The sequence below is a fragment of the Sciurus vulgaris genome, assembly GCF_902686455.1.
Source record: "Sciurus vulgaris genome assembly, chromosome: 3".
Taxonomy (NCBI): domain Eukaryota; kingdom Metazoa; phylum Chordata; class Mammalia; order Rodentia; family Sciuridae; genus Sciurus; species Sciurus vulgaris.
In genome coordinates, this window is record NC_136463.1 from 71,201,204 (window position 1) to 71,220,025 (window position 18,822).

General features: G+C 41.6%; 1 protein-coding gene across 3 annotated transcripts in view; it reads left to right on the forward strand.

Moving 5' to 3' along the window:
- Window positions 1-18,822, forward strand: part of LOC306655815 (rho guanine nucleotide exchange factor 4) — a 126,417-nt gene that overhangs the window by 37,149 nt on the left and 70,446 nt on the right. The window contains exon 1 of one of the 3 annotated variants that reach the window (XM_079130456.1): window positions 3,384-3,995. The exons of the other annotated variants lie outside the window; for them this stretch is intronic. Within the exon in view, the coding sequence (XP_078986582.1) occupies window positions 3,581-3,995 (415 nt within the window). The 5' untranslated portion in view covers window positions 3,384-3,580. Of the gene's footprint in view, window positions 1-3,383; window positions 3,996-18,822 lie in introns of those variants that run through there. 3 annotated transcript variants of the gene reach the window in all.

The window sequence follows — 18,822 nt, forward strand, 5'->3', positions numbered from 1 at the left end:
CCATATATATTCTGTTTCTATATTATCAGCCCAATAATGCATTATATACATATTATTTTATACAGTCACTTCTGAAATCAGCTAAAAAAAGAAAGGAGACAGGAAATGATAGTATCTTTTTTAATTGCAAAATCACCTTCAATGGTGCTCTTTTTGTATAATTTGGATTCAAATTACCCTCTATTGTTCAGTTCTTGATTTCAGTGTGCAGAACACTCTTTAGTATTTCCTATAAGTTGGTGTCTGCTAGCAATAAATTGTTTTTATCCAGGAAAGTATTTAGCCTCCATTTTTTTTTTTTTTTTTTTTTTTTTTTTTTGAGAAAGCTGTGCTGCAAAAAGGATTCTTAGTTGACAAGGTTTTTTATTTTCTTTTTGAATTTTTAATACACCATTTGACTGTCATTTGGCTTCAGTAGTTTCTGCTGAGAGCTCAGCTGTTGTTCTTTGGGAGAAGGAACACTTATAAGTAGCTTGTTGCTCCTCTTTGCTACTTTCAAGATTTTCCCTTTTTACTTCAGCATTTTTACTATAATATGTCTGTTTGTGGGCTCTGTATTTATCTTACTTGGGAATTCTTTAGCCTCCTGGATGTTTAGGTTATTGTTTTTCAATACATTTTAGAAGTTTTTAGCCATTATTTTTTTTATCTTTCCCTTCTCGTTTCTCTCTCCTTTCTTTCTGGTGTTCCCATTTTACCTGTTGGTGCACTTAATGATGTCCCACATTTCTCCAAGTCTCTGTTCATTCTTTATAGTTTTCTGTCTTTAATTTGCATAATCTGTTAGTCTGTTTTTCAGTTTACTAATTCTTTCTTCCGCCTGCTCAAATCCATTTTTTTTTTTTTTTTTTTTTTTTTTTTTTTTTTTTTTGTACTGGGCATTGAACACAGGAGCAACCACTGAACTATGTCCCCAGTTCTGTTTTGTAGTTTATTTAGAAGCAGGGTCTTGCTGAGTTGCTTAGGGCCTCAGTAAGTTGCTGAGGCTCGCTTTAAACACTTGATCCTCCTGTGTCAGGCTCCTGAGCCACTGGGATTGCAGTGTGCGCCACCATGCCTGGCTCAAATCTATTCTTGAACCTTTTCAGTGAGTTGATTTGGATACTGGGCTTTTTACCTATAGAATTTCCATCTGGTTCTTTTTAATCATTTATGTCTGTGTTTGATATTCTATTTGATGTGTCATTGTCATTAATGTTTTTTCCTTTTAATCGTGGTTTCTTTTAGTTCTCCAGACATGTTTATAATGGCTACTTTGAATTTTTTTATGATCATTATGACATGCAGTCACACTTAAAGGCAGTTTCCATGACCTTCTTTTTTTCCAGTGAATAGGTCAGTATGTACTTTTGCATTACTTCAAAATTTTTGGTTGGGAAGTGGACATTTTAGATTATATGCTACATAGCAACTCTGAGTACTGGTTGCCCACCTGCCTTGCTCTTGTGATTTGAATGTTTAGTATCTGGGTAAATTGTTTCCATGGCATTCATTTCTGTTCCCACACTGCTAAGCCTCTGATAATGCCATAAGAAAGTGCAGTCTGGGGGATTCCCACAGTCATCCTTGGATGACAGTGGCTTTGCCAGGGCTCTCTTCCATTCTTTCTCTGACCATACCCAGTTGTTAAATTCTACTAATCAAGAGCTGATTGCTTTATTATGTTACATATTATCCTAAGGGCATAAATTTCTCTACAAACTTCTCCAACCAAATTCTGACTAATTTGAAGGAATCTTTTCTGAGGGCAATGTTGGGTATTTGTCAAATGTCAAGAGGGTTCCTCCCAGCTGTCTTAATTTCAGTTATCTTGTGCAAACTAGTGGGGTTACAGTCTAGGCTGGATCTTTATTAGGTCCATGAATCACCTCCTAGTTCCTTTCATACAACCTTCACTGTTCTTGAAAACACTTTTAGGTTTAAACTTCTCCATGCTTTGTCATAAATAAGGTCAGTTCCTTTAGGAAGAAATTAGGTGCTATCTCTCTCACAGTCTGCTTTTCCTCCTAGGCAAAATCTTTGAGCCCAGACTCTGGACACCAGGGTTGCCGCAAAAACAAGCTTCTCTCTGAGTGATTCTTAGAGCCCTTGGGGAAGGGAAGTAGTACTCAGGGCCCTCAGCTTGCCTCTCCTGCCATGGAACCACCACTTCTAGCAGGGACAAGGGGTACCCTAGCCACAATATTCAGTAAGCCAAAAGAAGGAACCCATCCTTCTACTGCTCAACCACTCTCATGCAGGAGAGCCTCAGTAACGGGTGAAAAATGGAAGCAGGGTAAGAAATGCTTGTGTCCTGCTCCTTAGAGAGGAAAGACCTGGCTAGTACCTGGGAGGAGAGGGAGTTCTTTTTTATTGTCTACAGAAGTCTGAAGTGGAGTTTCTGCCTCCTGTAGCTATAGTCTTGGCTCAAATGCCACAGACTCACCTTCGTTACTGCATTGTCATCGATTTTCTTGAATAGATGTTTCTTTAATTGCCATGCATTTTTAGGACCACTCCAAAAAATTATTAAATGGTTGTGATTTAATTATTTAATGGTTGTGTGTGGGGGACTGAGTCTATCTCAGGTTCCCTATTTTTACAACCTCTCAGTCATTTTAGTAAGACTTTTAGAGGAGACAGTTGGATAATTATGCTCATATAAGTCCTATTATCCAAATCCAGTTTTACATTTTCTCATTGTAACTCCAGCAGTTAGCACTGTGTTCTACATATAGTAGGTTCACAGTGTCACTTTCACTTTACACTTGAACCAGCTCCCAAGGCTTAGGGTAATGATGGGGTGGGGCATGGGTGTGTGGGTGTGTGTGCTGTGTGTCTTGGGGGGCAAGTGGTCAGCAGCCCTGATGGGCGTCTAGCAGGACTTTTCTCACACATCGCAACTTCCAGAGTAAAACCAGGTTTTCCACTGCATTTTACCTCCTAGATTTTGTATTTCATATAACGACTTATTGATTGTTGCTGTGAAGGTATCTCATCACCTAGGCAGGAGACTACAGAAGGCTCAGGAGTGACTGAGATAGTGAAGGAAACATCAGTGAAGCCCTTCCCGGCTCCAAGGGGCGGGCGGAGCGTGTTTCCCCGTCCCGGAGTGCGGTGCTGCCCGCTGAGGTCTCCGCTTGGGACTGAGCGCGGCCTCCTGCCTGCGTCTCTCACCAGAACGTAATCTCTTGTGGAGAAAACCGCCAGCTTTATTCACCACCGCGTGCCCACTCTTGAGGATGACCGCCTCCTAATACACGCACGTGAATCCTGGCGGCGGCAGCGCAGCCCAGTGGGGACCCCGGGCCGCTCGGGGTCCGGGTGCGCCGCGCCCGCGCCCGCCGCCGCTCCTGGTCTGCGTGCGCGCGTGCGTGAGCGCGTGCCGCCCGGGCCCGCGACCCGCGCCGGGGTCGCCGCCGCGGCTGAGCGCCGCTGGACCGGCCAGGAGCGGGCGGCGAACGGATGCGCTGCGCCCTGCCGGGTGGGCGCCTCCCCACTCCTTGAGCCGCGCGCCCCGCGCCTGAAGAGGGTCCCGGTCGCCGCAGCCGCAGAGCCCAAGCGGGCAGCGGCCGGCCGGGAGCCTCCTTAGCGGAGCCCCATGATGTCAGCCGGCCCGGAGCAGCGGCCGCGCGGTGGGGATGGGGCCGAGGACGCCGCGCGGCAGCCCGCACGCCCCTCGCCCTCCGACGGCGGCGCCGGCCCTGGCCCCGGTTCGCGCGCCCCTTCGCCCGGCAGCCCCGCCGTCGCCGCACCGCCGCCCCAATCGCAGCCTCCCCCGAGCCTTTGGCTGGAGCTCGGGCCCGCCTGCATGAGGGCGCAGCAATGCCCCAGCGAGTCCAGCGGGCAGACGAGCGGCGACCTCGGCACTAGCAGCAGCAGCAGCGCTGGGCTGTCCCCAGGTTCCGACTCAGACAGCAGCGGCGTGGTGTGCGGCGGCCGCGGCGGCAGCGGGGGCATGCGCGGCGCCCTGTCCCGCTCCTGGAGCTTGGAGAGCCTGCGCTCCGCCACCGCCGGTAAGGGCGCCGCCGCCCTCCGCGCCGTGGGCGCCCTCGGCTTGGGGCGCGTCTGTCCTCTTGAGCTCCTTCATCCTTCCCAACACCCCCCCCCCCCCACTGTCTCTCCTGTCTTTCCTTTTCCTCCCTCACTTTTTCTATTTCTCCTTTCGTCTCCTGGTTCCTTTCTTTCCATTGCTTTGCCATTCTAATTCCTCTTTTTCTGATTTTCTTAACGATTCCTCTCACCTGTCCCTTTAACTCACTTCTTAGAGGTGGAACACTTGTTACAGTGGGTACCCTGCTGGCTCTGGTAGCAGGCCTGTCCTTAACTGGGAAACTGAGTTTGTAAGGCGAGACTAGCATTTGGTCCCTGGATGGGCTGTTTCCCTTCCCTAAACCGTTCTTGACTAGGCACATACCTGGTTTTGTGAACTGCAGCTCTTTGACCTAAGGGTGGAAAGATAAGAGAGGATCCAACAACCGATGGTGGGCCTGACTGCACCTTCTGTCTGGAGTGTGTCTGGTCTTAGCCCAGAACAGAGTGGCCCACCACAGAAGGGGCTTATCTTGTGTCCTTTGGAACAAAAATGGTTTCCTGAGATGGGATTGCTTGGGTGTCTCCTGGAACCATATGCTCCTCTGCCTGCCACGAGGACCGCATCTGGGTACTGATGGAGACGAAGGCTTCTGCCTTAAATAAGGAGTGAGGTAGTCCAGAGTGGTTTTATGAGTGGTGAGCAGCTTCCCTTGGTTAATTGCTGCACTGGTTTCTCTATATTTCACTTTTTGCAAACAATCTACAAGCATTTTGAGCCTTTGCAGTGGTTGCTATGAAGACAGTTGCCTCCCAGAAATCAGGGAGGTGGTACACCTGTCATGCTTCTGTATGGAGCTAGGGGGTCCGGTGTGTGGAAGTTGCAGGGCCCCACACAGGTTTGGGGGTGAGATAGTGTTAGATCAGAACTTCAAAGCCAGAGAGGAGCCAGGGGACCTGTAGTGGGCCCCAGTAGGGAGCACAGGCACGTTGAAAAAGAGAATAAAAGTTCCTCTGACAGGGTTTTGAGAGCACCTTGAATGACAGGATTTGGACCTTTTAGTGAGAGAGTTTGGGAAAATAAAGTAAAGGACATGCTCACTTCTGCATTGAGGACTACATGACTTCCATCTTCTTTCTTCCAAAGCAGACTCATGAAATTCAGATAAGTTAAGAATCTGGCTCTTGTCCGCAACTTAATGTTTTTCATTGTTCCTCAGCTGTGATTCCTTCCCGTCCCTTGGAACTTCCCTAAAAACTCCTTTCCCTCCTCTCAGGTGCTTAAATAGAACCAAGCTAGATAATATGCTAAGTGGGACTTTAAACAAACTAGGAGAGGCTTCTTTCCCCTGTCTTTTGCCCCAAAAGCTTTCCTTTGACTTCTAGAGTTAGAAGACATGTGTGGTGCCACCTCAGCAACTATAAACCCAGCCCATAGGTCTCAGTGAGCGCCCTTCCATTTTTCCTTATATCCCAGGGAAATATGTATCAGTGAGACAGATAGAGATATCAGAGATTCAGGTTTATGAAGCAACCCGGAGATCCAGGAACTCCCCAGACCAACCTAGGGGAACTGAGGCAGCCTGAATGAGCTTCAGATATATCAGTGACATTCTCATGAAGATCTAGGGGGGTGTGTTTGTTGGGAGTTGGTGGGGGCCCTAGGTGAGTGATGAAGCCTATTCCTTGAGGACCTCAGAGATGATCCTTTAACTGCAGGGCAAGGTTTAAAGCAACATGGTTTTGTAGAGTTGGCTGAGACCTGGGAGTGAATGCCATGCTGCTCACAGGACCACTCCGGATGGGTTCAGTATTGCCAGGTGTACAGGCAGCTCACTGCGCTCCAGGGGCATTGAGCAGCAACCAGCTGTGGAAGCACAGGGAGGAGGCATTTTAAATCACCTCCTCATCCTCTCTGCCCTACTCGCATCTCACTACCCACCCCACCTCCTGCCTTGTAGGTTAGACTCGCATGAGCAGTGATCAGTAGTAGATGTGTAAAAAGATACTGCCACATTTGCTGTAGAACTGTGTAAGTTCATCAAGCCATCACCTTTCTTATTTGGATTTCTGAACAGAATTAACCCTGATGCCCTAAGGCAGCCATCGAATACAACAAATTACTTTTTTCTCTTCTACAGTGCTACAAGCTTTTTGCCATCAGTGAGAGCCATTGAGAAAAGCACTCCAATAATTCTCTCTGGATTTGTGGTTCAGTGTGAAGAGGTCTGGTTGGAAAAGGTTACTAGCAAGGAGAATTTAAGGGAAAGAAGAAAGGGGAATTAACAATTACCGAGCATTTTGTATATGCTGGGTACAAGACTGGTAATCTACATATGAAAATGGACTGAGAGGTACAGTAACTTACCCATGATTGCCCATGAGACCATGTCTGAAGAGAGCTTCAAGCCAGGCTTGATGTGACTTGGTGGGAAACCGTTGCCAGGTGTGAAGTGGAGGCTGTTCCAGTACTAGTGAGGAAGGACAGTGTGCTGGTTTGGTTGGCGTAAAGAAATAGTGTTGTGTCTACTCAACATGCTCACTATTGTTATTCAGCAGTCACAAATGGGGAAGTTTCTCCATTTGCAAAACAAGGAAATTAAAATCAATGGTCTGACGTCTTTTCCAATAACAAAATCCCATGACTCTAGTCCAAGGTATTGATTTGGGCTGGGCACTCCCCACTGAGTTGGCATTTGCTGCGTATTGTTTTTCTGTTTCAGTGGACTTCAGGCTCTATGACAAAGCACGTGTGTATTTAATTGAACCATGTTTATCTCTTAAGGAAGACTAAGAATTACCAGTAAGGGCTCCTTAGCAAAGCTTAATTATTGTTGTGTGATTTTTGTGGTGAAGCCTATTGCTAAACATTTTTGGAGCTCCCAGCAAGAAACACAAAGGGTTCTGAGGTCTTAGGTGGCAGTTTACTGGCAGGGCAGAGAATTAGGCAGGGAATCCAGGCAAGATCCATAGGCTTCTTGAATTTTCAAAGTCCAGTGTTGACATTTTCCACTGAAATGTCATTCATCCTGCTGTGGAGACAACTTCCCTGAAAGGCAGAATTAGAAAATGAGATGTAGTTGGCAGGGTGGAATTTCCAAGGCCCTTCTTTCTGGTTCACTGGTCTCATTTTCCCTCAACCATGGTAGCCTCCAGAACTCTCAGCTACCACTCTGCTGTAAACTGCTGTTACTTGGCTAAGGTTTTTAAAATTCCTGTTGTGGGTATTTCATCTGACAAGCCTAATTTCCATTCTTGGTTCCTGGGGTTGATGGTTTTCACTACCTGTGCTTTCGCATGGCCAAAGTCATAGGATTTCTTTTTGGGAGAGAACTCATGCCACTTTCACATTCTTCTGCAAGACTCTGAGGCAACTATCTGGCTGAGGTGAGCATCAGCAGGCTAGGCTCTCTTTCAGCCAGATGTTTATTTAATAAGTGTTCCAGGCACAAATGATGATAAATGAATCATACAGGTTTCTTGTCCTTAAAGAAATCACAACACTGCAAGAGACAGGAAGTGACAATCCATTATGACAAGTGTTCTGGTGGAGGTAAACCCAGTAGGGTGATATGTCAGGGGTGCTCAAACCACTTTCAGCCCATGGTTTGCTAGGATTTACAGAGCTCACAATGCTGTCACCCTCTTGGTTCTGCTGGTTCTGCTTCATTACAGTGAAAAGATACAGATGAAAAACCAGGAAAGGGAAAAGGCCTAAAGGGCAGGATCTGGGAGAAACCAGGCCCAAACTTCTAGGTGTGCCCCTCCCCTGCATTCACATGAACTATGCTTAATCCACACAGCAATCCCTTGTGACAACATGCGAAGACTTGCCACCCAGAAAAGTTCTCCAAGCTTAGGTGTCCATGTTTTTTATTTGGGGTCAGTTATTTAAGCATGTAGCACCCACCAGACTGACTCAGTCTCCAGCCCTCCAAAGGTCAAACTATGCGGGGTAGCTCAAGGTCCCCACCATAAACCACATTGTTCACATAAAGTATCTGGCATGGCCCAAGGACCCAACTGTACAAAAACAGGATATTCCAAGGACTTCAAAGTAATCTCCTATGAGTTGGTCAAGGGTCAGTTCTTGGAATGTGTAGAGTTTAACTATCCCCAAAATTTCACTGCATAAAAGAGCTTAAAAGAGGTTGCTATTATGGGGACCTGTCTGGAGAAACCCTTTGGCAGAAGGAGGTATGGCCTAAGGTATGCGATTTTGCTGTATTAAGGAGTAGAAGGCACTTTTAGGAGAGAGGACCAACACACATGGATGCAGAAGGATTAAGGAGGAAGGAAGCCTATGGTGCTGAGCACTGGTTCTAGGCAGGGTATTGCAGGTGCTTTTGGTATATAGCAATTGCAAATAGCATGGAATAATATGCACAGTGGAAGAGGAAGCTCTATACTTAGTAACACAGACTAATCATGAGCCTTGAGCCATGGAAAGGTTTTAAGCAGAAAGTTGATGTGGCACATTTCTTGCTTGCTCTTTCTTTATAATGATTTATTTTTAATGTTAAATAAGCAAAACTGTACACTTTTGGGTGTACCGTTCTAAAAGTTTTGACAGATAATACATAGTCATGTAAACACCACCATCCCAAACTACAAAATAGACTGGTCACTCCAGAAAGTGAGTGCTGCTCTTTGTAATTAACTCCTTTCCTCCCCTTCAGTTCCTTGCTAATCTATTCTCCAATCTCTATGGACTTGACTATTCCAAAATGTCATAGTAATGGAATTTTATCATATGTTGCCTTTTGAATCTGGCTTATTTTACCTAGTGTAATGCATTGAAATTACATCCATGTTTTTGCATTTATCAGTAGTTTTTCTTTTCCTTTTAATCACTAAGTAGTATTCCATTGAACAGATGTACCACAGTTTATCCATTCACTAGTTAAAGGATATCTGGGCTATTGCAAATAATGCTGCTATGAACATTAGTGCACAAGACTTTGTATGGACTTAAGTTTTTATTTCTCTTGGTATATATGTAGAAATGCATCACTGGAACATATAGTAAATGTATGTTTAACTGTATGAGAAACTAACAAACTCAGTTTCAAAGTAGCTGTACATTTTACATTTCTACAAGCAAAGTACAACAGTTCCCTTCCCATTGACCTGTATTCTCACCAGCTCTTAGTATTGCCAGATTTGTAAGCCATTCTGTTAAGTGTGTCATATCTCATTTGGTTTTAAATTGCATTTCCTTACTGACTTCTGATATTCAGCATCCTTTCTTATTTGTCATATGTATATCTTTATTGTTGAAGTGTCTAAATCTTCTTTATTGGATTGCTTGTTTTCTTATTGTTGCATTTGGAGTACTAGTGCTTTCCCAGACTTGTAATCAATTTGCAAACCTTTTTTCCCAGTGTGTAGCTTGTATTTTAATTCTCTAATGGTGTATTTTGCAGAACAAAAGTTTATCATTTCAGTTGAATCCAGTTCATCACTTTCCTCTTATGGGACATACTTTTGATGGGGCATCTGGGAACTCTTTACTTAATGTAAGGTTACAGAGAGTTTCTGCAGTGTTTTCCCCTGAAAGTTTTAATAGTTTTGTATTTTATACTTAGATTTATTTCATCTATTTGGAGTTAATTTTATATGGTTAGAGGAAAGGATCACAGTTCATTTTTTGTATGTGTATTTCTGGTTTTGCAGCACCATTTCTTAAAAAGACCATACTCTCCTGACATTGTTAAAAAGACATCCTTGATTGTCTTTGTACCTTTGTCAAAAACCCTATAGTTATATGGGTATATTTCTGGACTCTATTCAAGTCCACATTGTAACTTTAAACAGGTATGCAATCCCTCCAAATTTGTTCTTTTTCAGTAATGTTTTATTTGTTCTATTTTTTTTAACCTTTCCATGTATATCTTATAATTAGCTTGTCAGTATCTACAGACTATGCTTTTGCAGGTTAGGTATAGATTGTTTTGAGTCTATAGATCTCCTTTGGGAGAATTGAAATCTTAACAATGTGAGATCGTCTAGTTCATAAGCACTGTACCTAAGAGACTAAGAAGCCAAACCAAAAAGTCCTCACCAGATATCACCTGCAATGCCTATACATTTTCATGACTTCCTCCCATCCCAAGGTTTCCAAAATATCTTAAAAGTTCCTGGGTCTGCCAGAAAGTGATGTTCCTTACATAAGCTAGGAACTCTATAAGCAGTTTTCCCAAGAAGGGGAAAGTGTTGGCTTCATGGAGTCAACCTTAGCTCTTTAAAAGTGTCCAGTCATGTTTTGTTTAAATGAGCATCATTTTCAAATATGAAATATGAACAGACAAGGCCTGTTTACATAACAAATATTTCCAATAGATATCTTGTTAACAAGGAGGACAGATTCTTTGTTTTTCTTTTTTTCATTTCAAAATTTATTACATATTTTTATTGTGGAGGTGTTATTTTTTATTAGTGCATTATAATTATGCATCTTACTGAATCTATACAAATAATTCCTTCTTCATGAAACTGAGAACACATAGTAAAGGTTTCCATATTCTGGAGTGGTCAAGTAGGGAGAAAAATGTTTCATTTTCAAATGTTTCATTTCAGATTATAAAAGCATGGTTTACTAAATGACTATTTATGAGTAAAATATAACCCAAAAGAGAAGAAAGGGGTTCCTTAAGTATCTAGAAAATAATACATTAAAATATCAACAATATTCCAAATAAAAGCCACAATCATCTTTCAAAGTTCATTTGGTTTTATGTAATTCTTGCTCAGCTCCATCTTGAACTACCAGTCTCTTGAGCCCATCCCATTCTGAAAATCTGGACTCAGCTTGTCATTGTGGTCTCAAAAGAATTTTATGCACTGTCATCAAAGCCTGCACCCAAAAGTACCTGGCATTGTCTTTCTGTGGGGCTCTGAGTCTGTCTTGTTTTGTTTTGTTTTGTTTTTGGCTGAAGACAAAGCACTCAAGCTGAAGCATCAGAATAAAATGAAACAAAACAAAAAAATTATCTGTAAAGTGGCTTTAATTAATTTATTACTGATCATTTTCAAAAGTAAATGACTTGATGAAGCCCATAACAAGAATATTGTCACTGACAGGTTTGCGCTTATAATAAGAATTCTATAAATTGACAAATTTGTTTCTGCAGTATAAGATAATAAAGCCAATCAAAAAGTTTTTAGACAGTATCAACACAATGATTAATCCTATTTTCAAAGAAGACAATTAACATTTTATCTATTTTATAAAAATGAATGAACATAATCTGCACAGAGCAAAACATCTTCAGATATCACATACAATAATCCTGACAAAATTATATTATTAATATACCAAGGATGTGGTTAGAATATGCCAAAATTCTCTCAAGAAAAACTGTAAGGAGGTTGAGTAAGTTTAGAGTGAGGCCTAAATATCTGTATATTAATAAAATTCCATATGTAACTGATATGAATTTCTTATTGAATACCACTAACCTACAAGAAGCTAAATTCAAATTATAGAATTTACATTTTTTAAATAATGGAAATTATGACTGATAACATTGTCCTGTTGTTGTATAATACCAGACGGAACATAGTACACAAGTGTGGTATTGGCATTTTCTCCAGGATGTCCTCTTCCCACCTCACATACGATTTCTGAAATATTTATATTAACAGTTTACCCATACAGATTCAACCTAGGGAAGGCTGAATATCTCTTCCCATTTGACAGCTCTTCCCATTCAACTCATCAGTAGTAACATATCAAGTAAATCTCAATATATCTAGCACTTGCATATTTTACAAAGGGAGGAGAACAAATGCATTAAGATTTTCCAAGAGCCTCCTGGGAAATCTCAAAGGTGGCCTTAGTGCAAAAGTTATGTAGTATTTGATTTTTAAAAGGCAGAATATCAAAATTTTGGGGTAGATTTGAATATCAATTTAGGTAGTAATGTGAGGTCTCAAGAACAGTACTTGGCTACGTATTTAACCAAAGTGACAATATTGTATTTTTAAGTTAATGTTATCGTAAAGAACCTTGGCTCTTTCCTAAGTAAGAACTTTTTTTAATAATCAAGGATATGTTAGAGTCAACATAAAACACAGGAAATGATTCTGATAATACAAAGAATTTACACTATCTGGACCAATTACACAGAAAGGAACAGATAAGTTTTTACAACCTCTTATTAAGAGCTGATGAATAATCCTAGGAATTTTTTTCATTTTAACAAAGAGAAAACCAAATTCTTTTTGCACCAGTGTAATATTTGAAACTAGCTCCCTCTTTCTCCCTCCCTCCCCTCCCTCACTTCCTCCCTCCCCTCTCTCTCTCTCTCTCTCTCTCTCTCTCTCTCTCTCTCTCTCTCTCTCTCTCTCTCTCTCTCTCTCTCTTTTGTAGTACTGGGCCTTGGACCCAGGGCCTTGCACATGCTAGACAAGTGCTGTACTGCTGAGGTACAACCCAACCCCTTTTTATTTTATTTTGAGACAGAGTCCTACTGAGTTTCCCAGACTGACCTGTAGCTTGAGATCCTCCTGCCCCAGCCTTTGTCCCACATAGCTAGGATTATAGGTATGTACCACTATGCCCAACCTTAAATGCTTTTTTGAAAAACATGTTATGTAAAACCCCATGAAGGGCTGGGGAGATAGCTCAGTTGGTAGAGTGCCTGCCTCACAAGCATAAGGCCCTGGGTTCAGTCCCCAGCACCACAAAAAAAAAAAAAAAAAAAAAGAAAAACCATGAAGCTAAACAGCTTTAAGCTTGACAAATAAAATTTCCCTTTTAAATTGTTTTTCAGGGTGTGGCTACTGGGGATTGAACCCAGAGTTGCTTTGCCACTGAGCCACATACCCAACCCTTTTTATTTTTATTTTTTACTTTGAGACAGAGTCTCACTAAGTTGCTAAGACTCCCCCTGAGTTGCTGAGGCTGGCCTAGAGCTTGCAGTCCTTCTGCTTCAGCCTCCCAAGTCACTGGGATTACAGACATGTGCCACCACACCCAGCCAAACAAAATTCCTTTCTATACCTATACTTTTATACAGCTCTTACAGTATAACTCCTCAAAGTTGTACTATAAAATAAGCACATTCATTAAGAGACTCAATGTATAGTCTCTCTGTAGCATATAGAAATAAAAAGAATATATAACAAAGTATGTTTAGTAATCAGTGATTCATTATTTTGTTTTTAAAATGATTAAGGTATGTATTCAATATCCATTAATTAACTCCAGGGTTTTAAGTTACCTGAAAATCTTGAAAATTATCTTCTTGGTTATCTATTCAACTGACAGGTGAAAGGTTTTTCAAAAGTAATTCAATTTAATTAAACACTTCTTTATAATCTTAAACATTTAGTAGAAGAAATGCTAGCTTATTCAGTCAGAAAACCTATTAAACTGGGTGCAGTGGTGCACACCTGTAATCCCAGTGACTTGGGAGACTGAGGCAGGAGGATCACAAGTTCAAAGCCAGCCTTAGCAACTTAGCAAGACCCTGTCTCAAAACTAAAAATAAACAAGATCTGGGAATGTCAGTAGTACAGCATCCCTGTGTTCAATGCCCAGTACAAAAACAAAAAACAAACCAAAAAAAAAACTTGTTTTTTTCACATTGAGAGCATTTGAGATTCAATTTCCTTAACTTGTGGTGATTTTAGGAATATTCAGTTTGTCCAAGTACTTGGAATAGAGCTCCTTTAAGAAACTGTATCAAATTTGATAATATTTTCTGGAATTAGAAGCTTATTGCACACACAATGAGAGGGAAAGGCTTTTCTGAATTACAGACCTGCAGTCACACAGAGAGAAAGCTTGTAGTTTCAATTATAAAATTCAGTCATGGGTCAAACAGAAACTCACCAGTCTGGATATCTGCTTCCCAGTGGGAATGAAATTAGTTATTGATTTGAGCTCAAGATAGACTAAGAGACAAATAGAAAAGACTAACAAACTAGATTCTCTGTTATCAACCACTTGACAGAAAAAGGTCTCTGTAAACCATTAATCTGTCCACATAGATCACCAAATGGCCACAGCATGAAACAAAAGAAGCATCCCCAGAACTCAAGTGGGTACTCAGAAGGAATCAAAACCAAATATTCTCTGTGCTATGGTTGGACTGGAATCTAGAGCACAGGTCCCAGGTCCCAGTCAGGAATGGAGCGGCCCTTATCTGAAGGGAGCAAAAAGGGACCCAAAGGTGAGCCCCAATCCTATACAAGTCCACATATCAAGACTGTGAAAGACAAAATGCACTGGAAAATTAAGGAGATGATTTTATTCAGGGTATTACTATAGGAATAATTTTCATTAATGAAGAATAACTCAGGGAGAAAACTGGAGTTTTATTTTTTTAAAAGGGGAGTCATTGCAGGTGGTTAGAAATGCATGCTGTCTCGGGACATGGGAGAGCAGATGGTCCTCTGTGGCTAGCCCTCTCTCAGAACCTGACAGTTCCGGAAAGGGAGGGGATTTCTCTGCTCCCTTGCAGCACAGGGCTTAGATGAAGTTCATGTTGTCAGAAAGAGATCGTGTAGATTGGGAAATTTTTTAGCCCTGATAGATCCAGATGTTGTTAGGAAAAGTTTTACTGTGAATTTAGTTACTTTAATGTACATAGAGCTATCCAAGTTTTGGATTATTGATTAACCAAGTTTTTAAGAAATTGTCCATTTCATCCATGTCACCAAATTCTTGAGCATAAGATATTCAGAGTATTTTTGTGCTTTTAAGGCACTTAAAGTATGTTTTATTATTATTATTACTTGTAGTTTGGGCCTTCTTTATTTCTTATTTTTTTAATTAGTCCGTCTAGAAGTTTATCAGTTTTATTGACTTTGCAAAGAACTAGCTTTTGGTTGCATTGATTTTTTTTTTCTGTATTTTTTTCTGGTTTTAGTTTCACTGAGTTCTTCTTTTATCATTATTATTTCTTTATTCTGCTTTCTTTAGGCTTCTTTTGCTATACTTCTATTTTCTTAAGGTACAAATATAGACAATTGATTGGAGACCTTCTTTTGTAATAGAAGCATTTAAAGCTATAAATCTTCCTCTAAGCACTGCTTTAGCTGTGTCTTAAAATTTTAGGTATACTGTACTTTTATTTTTATCCAACTAAAAGTATTTTAATTTCCTTTGTGATTTCCTTTTTATCTATAGATTATTTATTTATTTTTATTTTGTAACAGGGCTGAGGACTGAACCTGGGGCCTTATGCATGCTAGGCAAGCACTTGACCACGGAGCTATATCCCCAGCCCTAAAGATTATTTTTAAATGTGTTTTTAGATTCCAAATATTCAAGATGTTTCCAAATATTTTTCATTGATTTCCAGTTTTGAGTTTAGTCAAAGACCATATTTTATATGATTTAGTAGCTTTAAATTTGTTCAAGCTTACATATCAAAACAATTTTAGAAATTTGTTAAGCTTAACAGGCCAGAATATAGTTTATCTTGGTTAATGTTGGATACCAATTCCATTTTAAAAGATCATTGTCATTTTTACATAAGGAAACTAATTATGAGTCCATCAGGAACTGAGCTGAACTGAGCTGAACTGAAGAGAACAGAGCTGCCAAGTGTTGATGTGATCTTTTAAGACAACAAGCCAAAATGAAAGAGTAGTCATGTGTCACTTAATGACAGGGATGCATTCTGAGAAGTGCATTGTTAGATGATTACATGGTTGTGTGAACATCATAAAAGCATCCTTATAAAATCTAGGCTATATGCCTAGGCTCTATGGGAGATATATAGATATGGATGATATATTCTTATATATCTCTTATAACCTATCACTCCTAGGGCCATGATGAGCAAAACAATAAAAGATTAAATCAAGCACTGAAGAAAATGATTCAGTCAAGAGATGTGGTAATCACAAAATATATGAAACTGGGGCCACATAACAGCACACTATTTTACAGGCATATGTATGTACACCTGTATACATATGTAAAAGTAGAAAGAGTATGCTCTGAAATAAAGATAAAAAGCATAGTGTGGTAAATACATAAATCAGTAACTTGGTCATTTATCGTCAGTGTCAAGCATTATGCGCTGTACATAATTATATTGCTAGACTTTCATGCAACTGGCAATGCAGTAAGTTTGTTTACATCAGCATCACCATAAACACATGACTAATGCATCACACTGTGATGTCACTACAGCATTGACATTTACTGGGTGATGGAAATTTTTCAGTTCCATTATAATCTTTTATATTATATATATATATTATATTGTTTTATATATATATGTATATATTACTTGTAGATGGACACAATACCTTTATTTTATTTATTTTTATGCGGTGCTGAGGCTAGAACCCATGCCAGGCGAGCACTCTGCCACTGAACTACAACCCCAGCCTTCCATTGTAATCTTTAGGGGACACCGTTGTATATGTGCTTATGAATTATTCAGATCATGACCGGTAACAGCCAAGCCTTTAATCACTGACTGCAACAGTGTAAGCAAGAGGCACTGGCTCCCCAGTGTTGTCCCCCAACTCAGTGAAGCAGTACCAGTCCAGGGGCTGAGGTATTGGTACAGATGCTGGCACTGTGTTACTACTGAGGAAGTTCTGAACAAAAGGCCCCTGCTGTTTCTGGGACCCAGGATCCTGTGTAGGAAGCAGGGGATGGGGTGGAAGTGGAAAAGCACTGGAGACTTTGGGGGAGAAACATCTTTGAGGCTCCCTTCTTCCCCTGGATAAGGCCTCAGCAGAGCCAGCTGGGGAAAGCAGGCCTTGACCAAATGCTCTGGGCAAAGAGGCCTCTGCATGGAGGCACCTGTACAAGGATTTGCAGATCTGTGTAAGAGTTTGACTGAATCAGAGGCCCAACCCTCATGCAAAACTCCCTGGGGCACTGCAGTATACTGTATGTACACCGAGTCTGCTGTGGGGAGAGCAGGTAAAACCTTTGCAGTTGCCTGTGGTCAAGCCTAAAATATTACGCAAGGATCATGAGGCAGGAGCTGCACTCCTTGTTCTTTTTGGTTATCTAAGCAACACATAATGGTGGCCATGAGCTAAAACACTGTCAGTGGGGAAAGATAAGCAGATATACTTAAAAGACGATGAGAAAGTAGTGTTTCCAGGACTGGTGTAACAGATTAGTGCTATGGGTTGGGTTTCCTTGGAAGCAGACTCAGGCAGAATTTAGAGTGCAGGATGGCTATGAGAGGAAGAGGAAGGAAGTAGCAGAGGGCAGGGGGAGAAACCCATCCGTAATGCAAACCCAGCAACAGCCTTCAACTTCTCAGGGTGCCAGTGAGGTAGAATGGCCCTTCAGAGTTGCCTCAGTTTGGATCAAGACAGTTAGCCATCTCTGTCCTTCCCTATCAGCCTGCCATCAGATGCAGGCCACTCCGTGAATAGGTGGCAGTGAAACCTGTCTGTCACCAACATTGCAGCACCAGGCAACATGCCCTCCTGAAAGGGGATCTGGGTGGTACACCACAGGAGCAGAAGAGAGGCGTCTGCCACTCCCAGGAAATTAACTTGGATGCCTGGGGAATGGAGATGTTCACTGAGGTATGTAGTCCAGAACAGATAGACTCAGGGAGGAAGGTGCCCTGTTTAATTTGGGACATAATGGCAACTTGGGACTCATTCAACAGTGAGGATGAGGTCCTCATCTTCCAAGGGCACAGGAAGCTAATTGTGCTCATCATTTTATTTTTTTTCTGTATTTCCTGATGCTTTGAAAATAATGTGGGGCCTTGCTGTCCCTGGAGAGACTGCCCCTCCCAGGGCTACCTAATTCCTGGAGATGGCTGTCATTCACTCAGTGCATCTCAAATGCAAGCCAACTTTAGAGCCTGTACCCCCAGCCACTTTCTCTGTAGATCTCTCATGTGCTGAGCCACTGTTGTCTGCCCTAATCATCCCAGGGAAAGACAGCCCCTACAGCCCAGAACTCAATGAAATGATTCAGATTAGCCCACCTTTTTTTTTTCTTTCTTTCTTTTTTTGTCATGCTGGGGATTGAACCCAGGGCCATGTGCATGCAAGGCAAGCACTCTATCAACAGAGCTCTATTCCCAGCTCAGACTAGCCCATCTTAACCTGTTCACTATCTCACCTTGCTTTTCCTACAGAATCCACAATAAAGGCTCTTGCCTACATTCTTCCTGACTCCTTGTGCCTTCTGATCAATTCTGGTACTTCCCCACATGATCCTCCATATTATGCCATGCCTCTGGTTGATAGAGACCTGAGTATAAACTTTTTCCTTCATGACAGTCATTTCCAACTCTGTGTGTCTTAGCATCCCTGATTAAAATGTATCCGTACCCTAGATACATTTAACATAAATACTCAGGTGATCTTGGCTTTCCCTGCTGGTACTTAGGCAACTCTTTCCCCATCAGAGAGCCCTCTGCAGTCAGGAGTGCAAGGACACTGCTGAGTGGATATAGATAAGGAGTAAAAGGCACCTGCAATTTTAACTGAGGAATGTTCCACTTAATCCTGACTAAAGTTCTATTTTATAGATAAGAAAAATGGCAGTTCACAGAGGTGAAGTGACTGGCAAGTGGTGGTTACTTTATCCATTGGTTAAGTAGCTTAGGTTTGACTTCAGGTTTGCTTGATTTCCATGCTTGGTCTATTCTGTCAGCCCCGATCTGAGGTCTCCAGAGAACAATGAGAAAGTTGATGCATGAAGAGGTTGTCCAAGGCAATAAGTGAAAATGAAACGAGTCATGCTGCAGCATATTCTAGGGTACATAACCCAGAGCATTAGTCTCAAGGGGCTGTAGTATTCAGCCTTGTTTTACTACAGTGAACACTAAAGGCAGCTAACTTTATAAAGAAAAA